This window comes from Coturnix japonica, chromosome 10 (assembly GCF_054131305.1).
Source record: "Coturnix japonica strain WE chromosome 10, WE-NBRP24, whole genome shotgun sequence".
Classification (NCBI taxonomy): Eukaryota; Metazoa; Chordata; class Aves; order Galliformes; family Phasianidae; genus Coturnix; species Coturnix japonica.
The window spans coordinates 15,378,657-15,388,676 of record NC_140672.1 but is presented as its reverse complement, the minus strand read 5'-3'; the positions used below and the strand labels follow the sequence as shown (position 1 = coordinate 15,388,676).

At 44.9% G+C, this 10,020-nt stretch overlaps 1 protein-coding gene across 1 annotated transcript; it reads right to left on the bottom strand.

Annotated features, from left to right (window-relative positions):
• Nucleotides 1–1,103: 1,103 nt before the first annotated feature.
• On the bottom strand, nucleotides 1,104–3,822 carry LOC146759443 (myosin-binding protein C, cardiac-type-like). The gene is made up of 2 exons (XM_085510395.1): nucleotides 3,175–3,822; nucleotides 1,104–1,276 (listed from the first exon to the last, which is right to left on the bottom strand). The coding sequence occupies exons 1-2, from the start codon at nucleotides 3,290–3,292 to the stop codon at nucleotides 1,104–1,106; spliced, it is 291 nt and encodes a 96-aa protein (XP_085366521.1). The 5' UTR covers nucleotides 3,293–3,822.
• Between the last annotated feature and the right edge of the window lie 6,198 nt (nucleotides 3,823–10,020).

The following is a 10,020-nucleotide window of genomic DNA, read 5'->3' as shown; positions in this document are numbered from 1 at the left end:
AGAAAAAAGCATCCTTTCATACGTCCCTTGGGAAGGTGGAATCTACCAGGGCACAGCAGACCCATGTGTTCAGTAACAAGTCTGATGCTTCAGAGCCCAATGATGAGCTACAAACTGGGGTTTAACCAATGCAACACATGGAGGGAAAATCTGTCTTGAGCATAAAGAAGAAAGAGAAAGGTATCCAAAAGGACTAACCAAGAAATGCCCAAACTGCCCATGAAGCATTTCTTCCCGTGGTGCAAAATACCACAAGAGGATTTATTTGCTCTTTCAGTTAAACATAAAATGAACCTTTAGGGTAGCTGATGTCTTGTCTTAGGCTGCTCAGCATGTGGATGTTCCCTGATCTTCATATTCACACTTGTGAATAATGAGACTTCTCTTATTTCCCTGGGAAGTAATGCCCACTTTTTTACTTTGACAGAGCTCCTTCCCATCCTAGAAGGGAAAATATCAAGTCAGATCTCCATTAGTCCTTCCATCTCTGCACTGAGCAAAGGGAGCCTTCAGATCTATGCTTAATTCACCCACTCCCCTAGAATTAATGGATCTGTGCTTACTGGAACATATGCTGAAGCTTAAGCACAGTGCAGTGTTTTCAACATGAAGGAATGGCTATAGAACATGCATAAATTCTGGCTGACCTATGACAGCTTAAAGCACTGTGGAGGACTGTTAACAAGCCTGTTTGGACATCACCCTGAATAAATGACGTTATCCCCAAGTAAGGGAAGGAACAGCTGAGCACCAGGGAGGTACACAAAGTGCCAGAGCAAATTCTCACACTGTCAGGTGCAAAGAAAACTGAGATTTCACCCCAAAAACCCAGTTCACAACAAGGCTACAAAATCCCGGCTGAGAATTTCTGTGTTAGACTTGAAGCTCAAGACTGTACTGTAGTTCAACCAACAATATTTTGTGCAGCATGACCTAAAAAGTTCACAATAAAACCAAAACAAACTTCAATTTCAACTTGATAAATGAACTCAGGACATAATAACAAAGAGTGCTGATCTGGGCAAATAAAAGAGCATAAAGAAAAGAGAGCAGTGAAAAAGCTATCAAGGAAAAGCTCAGACTCGCATCCCTTGGAAGTGAAATTAAAGGCTCTCATTCATTTCCAGAGAAGTCAGAAAGGAAAATACCATTACATGCCATACCTTGAACCACTTGACGCCCATGTTGGGCCTGGACAGCTCACACTCAAATGTGACCTTGTCCTTCTCAATGACGCTACTGTCTGCCAATGGTTTGCTGATTTTCACAGGCAATTCTGAGAAGGAGAAAGAAGAATGTGGATTTAGTTGGGAACTTAGTTTTGTTCATAACCAGGTCCATGGGTGCTGTTAAATGGATCCTTCCAGATGGAAAAAACATTTCAGGTGGCCTCCTAGATTTTACCCCTTTTTGTGTTGCACGCAAGACTGAAAAAAAAAAAATTACTTCTGCAAAGTTCTTCTTGTCATAAGGAAACAAATATTTGGGGAATGGCAGAACCAGGTAAAATTTTCCTTCACGTCAAGAAAGTATAAATTTCACTCTCATGCTCTTGGTGTGGTTTCTGCTATGATTATTTGGACTAATTAAGCTTCTCCCTGATGAAAGCCTAGAAGTATATCACAAGAAGGACCAACTTACCCGTGACCTTTTATTTGTCTTACTCAAGCATCTCCTCCTGACCAAAACTGACAATAAAAGATTCAGCCAGACTACAGGTTTGAGCAGCTGAGTTGTTTCTAGGATCTCCTGCAATCTCAAGCTTGGAACACACACTTGTCTTTTGACTAAGTGTCTCTTATAGTGCAGTAAAACAACAGGTTTTCACACGGCGATTCCTCATTTACCTTGATCTGAAATCATTCTCAAACCATGTGGGATCAGTCCAGGGAGAAGGGGAGGAGAGGGGAAGGGAAAGGGGAAGTCCACAGTCCTCTAAAATCAGGCTTCTTAGCCTAAAGCTCAACAGCAAATAGCAGTCCACTTCCCCACATTGCTAGACTCCGAGCATTTAAAGAACATCAGCTGACCTCATTATGAGCTCTAACATAGCCAAAGGAATTCATATATTCAAATATTCTCTTGAGTGATGAGAAATATGGAGCATAACTTCAGACTTCTGCTGTTAAACTCTCACTTCTATCATAAACCAGAGTAAGAGTTCAATGCTGTTTTAGATGGAGGACTCATATTTTAAATAACTCATCTCATTAAGGCTTGGATTCCCTACTACAATTAGTTAAATTCCAGTTTGGATCATGCTTCACCTTGGATCACTTAGGGCTTCAGCCACTTATTGGAACTAACTCAATTTGTCTACAGAGAAGCTGTTTTCTATAGCAACAATAAGCTGTGATTGCAACTGGATGTCGGGAGAGCACAAATCCCGCAGTTATCCTGTACCAACATCCTCTCCTTCCATCAGAACAGCAAGTTTTTAAACCAGACTCATGCAAGCTTGCATGACACACCTTGTGTAAAACTGTTGGCAGCCATCAGGACAGCCAGTTGCTTCCTGTATAGACACTGTTCCATCAGTTTTGGTTTTTTGTCTCGCTAGAACAACAGCCAGTGTCTGAAAACTCCCACAACTGAAGCAACCACGCTGATATACCGCAGTCACTGGAGGTGCTCAAGAGCCACGGGTATGTGGCACTGGGGACGTGGTTAGTAAGTCCAGTGAAGGTGGGCTGGGTTGGACTCAGCTATCTCAGTGGTCTTTTCCAGCCTTGGGTGCAACTTGTAAGAGGGAATGAAGCAGCAAACTGCCCAGCACTGAGCTGCATTCTTCTGACACATGGTATCAGTGAACTGCTGTATTTCCCTATCTTCTCTGGAGCTATTGATCTAACCTAACTGAAAAAGTAAGCCTGAACCTAGATATAAATCAGGATCATAGTCACCCATGGTTGCTTATATATTCAGAAAGACACTCCAGAGGTTAATTCCGCGCATCTAGAAATTAAAGTAGAAGTTCCTTAGTCAAAAATATTCCACAGCCAGATTTTCACCTCGCTACCACTACATTAAAAAGGAGAATCCAACTTGTGGTGTGGGTCATTGATGTTGTTCCGGGGGGAATTGTGGCTGTTCCATGCCCACAGGGTAGAAGACAGCCAGTCTTCCTCTAAGCCACATAAAAAGCTGCTTAGTGCTCCCAAAGCGAATGCTCACCAGTTGTTTCCAACTTGAAGGTCATCTTCTGGCCAGCAGCCTCGCAGATGTATTCTCCAGCATCTTTCTTCTCCAGCTGCTCCACAACCAGACGCCGTGTTTTGCCCACAGATTCCATTCTGAACTTTCTGGAGGAGGCAAGCAGTCTTCCATCCTTGTACCATTTTACTTCGGTTGGATCCTGTGCTACTTCACAGCTGAGGGAGGCACTTGCTGCCAGGGCAGCACTCACCTCTTTCTGCACCTGCTCCTGGTTTATAAACACAGGTTTTGGCTCTGAGGGAAGAAAAGAAAAAGTATTGACTGAGGGACCGAAATGAGACCAACTTGCAGGTTTGTATGTACAGGTTGGAACAGGTTTAGGTTACCACTTGTGCCCAAACTAATAGCCTTCACTAGAGAATATCAGCTCTTCTGTTGAAACAAAGTGTCAAATCTAGGCAAGAAAGAACCTAGGAACTGAAGGAACCAAGAGGGTCCTTGAACACCAGTCCCATGGTTGCAAGTCACTATGCAAACATATTGAACCCAAAAGAACATCTGTCCTGCAGGCAACCAAAACCTGAGTTCCTTTTACTTAAGACCCACTGTGAAACATCAAAACACATAAACATGTGATAGTCAAACCACTGGCTGCCTTTTCATGACCCAGAACAGTACTCCTGGCTTCCTGAACAGACTCCTCATGGCCTCTACCATTGCCACAACTGTGACTGTCAAAGGCACAAAGGAAATATGCTCACCAACGCAGTCCTTTGTTCTTTGTGTGTGATTTGCAGATATCTATCTTACTTTGAGCTCTGGCAATAGTCAGCTCTACCAGGTCTCTTACTGTGAGTAGCAGACTCACCTATCCAGATGCAGCCTCCAACATAAAGGCATAGTAAAAAGGCAGTGTACTACTAGGAGAAGTTCCTGCTTCTCCTGCCATGAAAGGCTGCACGTAGAACATGCACTCCAGCCTCACTGCACATACTTATCTTAGTCAAATGTTTAGGTGAACAAGAATTACAGTTTGGGATCTCAGGCACAGGAGAGATTTGAATAATATCTTGAATATTGCTTCCACTGTACATATATTACTAATTATTGCTCTACAGACAGACTGAAACAGGTCTTTGTGTCATACTGAAACCAAATACTTTCTACAAACCCAGGCAATCAAGTCTAGGGAAAAAACCTCAGCACAGACTACAGTGATCCAGGTGCAGTATAATAGAAACTAGATTTTACTTTACTGTTCTCTGCTGTATTTCATACAACACCTGTCTTACCTGTGACATGAATCTTGAAGGTGAGTTTCTGGCCAGCAGCCTCGCAGCTGTACTCCCCTGCATCTTTCTTCTCCACCTGGCTCACCACCAGCCGACGCTGTTTGCCCTCTGACTCTACCTTGAACTTCTTGCTCGAGGTGATCAGTTTCCCCTCCTTTTATCACTTGACCTCTGTGATAAAATGTTTGCTCATTAAGACCGGGATGTGGTAGCATTGTGGTGGAGTGCTTGTTCATTAGGACCGGGATATAATGGTGGAATATGGAGGCCACAAAGGTTGCAGAACACTCTAATTTTATGGGTAGATTGTGTACTCTGCGTAGTTACAGGCAAAGCGCGCCCCGATGGATACAAAGTTCCACGGAAGGACCAACCAAGGAACGACACACCAAGTCGCACGATCACAACCGACCAATTAAAGGACAATACGCTCGGGATGGACAATACAAAAGAAGTTGCAAGGGACGGGACGGCGCGGCAGTTGGAGGAACAATAATCCCCCTGTCGCCCAGCACTGAATTGCCTTTTAGTTTTACCCGCTACAATTAATAAAAGTTTATAATTGGAACATTATTGGCTCATTGCTTATAAATTGATGACAACCTCCATCTTCTCCTGGGCCACCTCGCAGCTCAGCGTGGCATTTTCTGTTGTTGCAGCCTTCACCACCTTCTGTACCTTCTCCTTGTTTGTAAATACAAATTCTGGCTCTGAAAAGAGAGAGATACATTAGTTTGGCCTCTTGAAAGAAGAGCAGGTTTTGGGGAAGGAGTCAGAAAAATGAATCAGTTCTCCCAGTCTGATGCCCCAAGAGAATGATGTGGAGAGAAGTTGTGCAATTTATGGATGCCCCATCCCTGAAAACATTCAAGTCTAGGCTGGATGGGTGTTAGAGCAACCTAGTCTCAAAGAATGTGTTCCTTTCCAGGACAGAGATTGGAACTGGATGATCCTCCAGGTCCCTTCCAACAAAAGGCATTCTGTGATGCTTCTTGTATGACTCTCATGACTCTTTCGTCCCCTAGCTGCCATTTACTTATGTCTTCAAAACATCAACTTATACAAAACATTCCTGTAGTATTCTCTCCCATGCTAAATGAGCCCTTCCAAGACAAAAACATGTTACATAGAGCACACCCCCTAGTGCTTGACACAAAGCCCCTGTTCTGAAACTTCCTGAGACGCAGCTGCATTGCAGAGTTGTTCTAGTGGTACAGGCACGTGGGAATGGAGAAGTGCAATCAGAACTTTCTTGTCTATGGCCTCATTCCCACAGCAAAAGGAAATTCCTGAAGATTTTAAAAGATGGAGCTGCCTCACAACTGTATTTAGAATAATTTGTTCAATTTCCTCATCAGAAATTAACCACCCCAAAGTTCAGCTCCAAAAATTTTAAGCATAGCAGGGAAAACTTACAAACTAATGACCGTTTTCTAAAACATTCTAGAATGAAAGGCCAAAATGTGTTCTCTCTCACCTGTGACATGAATCTTGAAGGTGAGTTTCTGGCCAGCAGCCTCGCAGCTGTACTCCCCTGCATCTTTCTTCTCTACCTGGATCACCACCAGCCGACACTGTTTGCCCTCTGACTCCACCTTGAACTTCTTGCTCGAGGTGATCAGTTTCCCCTCCTTGTACCACTTCACCTCCATCTTCTCCTGGGCCACCTCGCAGCTCAGCGTGGCATTTTGAGTCAGTGCAGCCTTCACCTCCTTTTGTACCTTGTCCTTGTTTGTAAACACGTCTTCTTTCTCTGCAGGGACATCACAACAGTCACACCATTTTGCTGTAGTCTGCTGCAGAGCTTACTCCAGTTCCCCATTTTCATTATACTTGCCCTTCACAGGGACCATCATGATGCCTCATTAAGACAGGAAAATACTTTCCCCTCTATTTTGCCTTGGGAAATGAATAGGCATATCATTTCATATCATATCATAAATCTAAACATTTCGCAGTCTGATAGCAGATTTGGACATGAGATTTAGAACACCTGCATGCACTGCTGAACCTCCTCCCTTCTCTTTGTTTCTTCTGATGTCTCTCTACATTTCCAGTAAATCAGAAGGGAATGGCCCTCTAGAACAGGTTGCCCAAGGAGACTGTGGATGCTCCATCCCTGCAGGCATTCAAGGCCAGGCTGGATGTGGTTCTGGGCAGCCTGGGCTGCTGCTTGGCAACCCTGCACATAGGAAGAAGGGGGTTGGAACTGGATGAGCACTGTGGGGCTTTGCAACCCAGGCCATTTATGAGTCTGATTATTGGCATTTTCCACCTAATTGTGTCATTCAAATTCTGTAACCAGATCTCTTCAAACACCTCCCCTTTTCTCACTCCTTGCATGCCTGGTGTGCTCTTGCACTGTAACCCTGCAGACACCAGCTGACTACAAGAGCTGCACAAGTTACCCTCCTTGCCTATTGTTTGTTGCAGTAATTCATTCCTGGATGGAAAAGCACATGTAGAAAAGTGTTGCTATGACACTAAATGACAAAGAAAGTCCTATAGCCAAAATGTTTTGCACCAGAGAGGCTGTAAGTTGATCCTCCAAATGCAAGACACACAAAATGAAGTGTTCCTTTATCTCTGGGATTCCAAGCATTTTCTCACCTCTGACTTTCACTTGGAATGTTGCTTTGTCATCTTTTGTTTCACAGCTGTAGCTCCCTTGGTCTTTCAGGGTCACATTTTTGACCATGAGCTTGCGGTGCGTCCCCTGGGAGATGATGGTTGTCCTCTGGTCCTGCTTCACCTCTATTTGATCTTTCTTCTATACGACAGCTCCGCTTGCAGCTGACACCTCACACACCAGCTCCAGGTCTTCAGAAGGACTGACTGATATTTCTGGAGTCGTTTTGGACTTGCTGACAAAATTAATGGCTTCATCTGAAGAAAAAAAGAGAAAGTGGTTTACACCCTGACTCAGGCTTATTCAGCACAGCATTAAGATACAGTTAGAACTGATTGTAATGTCTCTGCTCATTACATCTGGGGGATCAAGTTTCACCTCTGGAGGTACTCACATACAAACGTGTGCTTGATTCTCCTGTGTAAGGAAAGAGTAAGTTCTATGCAGACAGTTCTTATTTCTTCTAATCAATTCTGTATTCTGCACATGTTCTTCTGAAGCTAAAATGAAGGCAGCTAAGTAACCTGTTTGCAATACATGAACAAACCAATTCAACACCTTGTCTCTAAGCTAACAAGCAGCGTTTGATGAGCACATCAGTATTTCATGCCCTTCATTCCATCCAGACTGTATTGGCAATAACTATGCTGGTATTAACAAGGATAGCAATTACAAGCAAAATGGTAGAAATACAGAAGATATAAGGAAAAGGGAACTCACCAGAGCTGAGGCGATCCTCCCTGGTGAGCGATCTCCAAGAGATGCTGCCTCAGTGAGGGTCAGCCCTTAAATGAGGTCTCAGAGGAGGTGGAGTCGAACTCCACCCCTCCAGGGAGCACAGCTACATAACTTTCACCTGTGCTCCCACAGCTGACCCCACACTTGCCTCAGCTGATCAATCAGTGGTTCACATTGTGATCTCCCATACACTCCACCCCTTCACAACGTGAACCAATGATTAGGTGAGTTCCCCTTATTACAGAGACCCAATCACGACGCTGATACAATCTCCCGTCGCATTAGATGTTGATATTATTCAAATGATGATGATTGGATGGGTGTTTATGATCTTCCATGGGCCAGTGCTTGATAGATGTTACCGGAGACAAATCATCTTGAAGTGCAGGTCCGTCTGCGTTTCATCAGTCCAGAGTAATGGTCCTAGAGGCTTAGAATCAATCTTAAGGGGAGTAATATAGATGTTTCAAGGGTACTAGGAGGGGAAGATCCGCCCTCCAGGGCAAGATACAGGCCGTATTCTTATCTTGGGTCAATACTTCTGCTTGTACTGGATTATGTCCCGGCCTCCGATACCATACCCTCTGGCCAGATATCTGTGGCTGTATAACTATATCTGGCACCAGAGGAGGAGTCTTGATCTGCCATAGGGACATAATAGGTGTTCCTTTAGCAATAAAGGCCGGAGTATTGACCACGATGTCAGTAGGCCATGTACCTATCACCGAGGGGGTGACTGAACCTCCCACCTCCAATAATCTCCCCCAAGGTGCAAGTAGGCCACACCATTTGGGTCCTACCTGCACCTTCCAAGGCCAATTTATCTTATGGATTCCCGGTTCTAAATTCTCAGGGGCAGGGAGCAGAAGATTATTTTCAGTACCAACCTGCGGTTTTACCTTATTATCGGTGCCTGTAATTTGGATCCTATAAGGGGAGGCCCATATAGTTTGTAACATTTTCAGGGCACTGGGTCTGCCATCCCGAGGTCTTTCATTCAGGTCCCGCACGGTTTCATATAATCTTTTTGTCCACGCCTGCAGGGACTGAGAGTCTGTTTTCAGGGCAGCCTTAAGGATACCATTATAACGTTCAATAAGGCCTGCCCCTGTTGGGTTATATGGCAGGTGGAATCGCCATTCAATGTTGTTTTCTTCTGCCCAGCGCTGTATCATCGCTCCAGTGAAGTGAGTCCCTTGGTCACTCTCGATAACTTGAGGTGTCCCGTATGCAGACATCAGTTTAGTAAGTGCCTTAATTGTGTATGCTTGATTTGCCTTTGGTACAGGATAGGCTTGCAGCAGTCCACTTACAGTGTCAACGCAGGTCAGGGCATATCTCGCCCCCTCAGACCGAGGGAGGGGCCCAATGTAGTCGACCTGCCATCTCTGAAGAGGACTATATCCTCTAGCAATGTGGGATGTTGTTTCAGGCAACGGTCTCGGTCTCATCTTTGAGCAAGCATCGCAATCCTGACATGCTTGAACGATATCAGATAGTTGTACAGGCAGCCCCCATGCTTTAGCAGCTGCCCACATTATCTTCTGTCCAGCATGCCGTAGCTTCTGATGTAACCAACGGGCAATATTTTCAGATTGTGAATTCTCAATCCATCGGATTCGGGCCAGTGTGTCAGCTTCATCATTTCCTGGTGACTGCAAGGGTTGATGACCAGAGACATGGTAGACACATACTGTCCTGTGTTTGACCGTATTCCAAATGTCTACCCACATGTCTTTACCCCAAATCGGTCGGGCGTGGATAGTCCATTCCTGGGTAGCCCATTGCGTAATCCACAGAGTGAGCCCCCGGTACACAGCCCAACTATCTGTACAGATGTTCAGGACGCCGTCACCAGGTTCTTTAGTTATAACCATCCACACGGCTCGCAATTCTGCCCATTGGCTGCTTTGACCATCCCCCTCATCAAACCAGATGGTCTCAGTAGAGGGATGGTATGCTATTGCTCGCCACTTGCTCGGGTTGCCTCTGCTGGACCCATCCGTATACCAGGCATCTTCAGAAATAGGATATCTTCCTTCCTGAACGGGACTCTTCTCTGGTGGAGCAACCATCGGTTCTTTTGATGTATCACTGTGATATGTCACTGGGCCTAGGATCTTCTGTAGTACTTCTTTAAGTGGAGATGAAGACAGACTGCTTCTCTGGCTTAGATAGGCGACCCATCGTGCCACCGTTTGTGCT

Excerpts from the sequence above, each read along its gene's own strand:
- LOC146759443 (XM_085510395.1), bottom strand. The coding sequence starts at position 3,292 with ATGGAATCTGTGGGCAAAACACGGCGTCTGGTTGTGGAGCAGCTGGAG. Across the intron at positions 1,277-3,174 it reads CTTCAAGTTGGAAACAACTG|AATTGCCTGTGAAAATCAGC; the intron begins GTGAGCATTCGC and ends TCTCCTTCTCAG.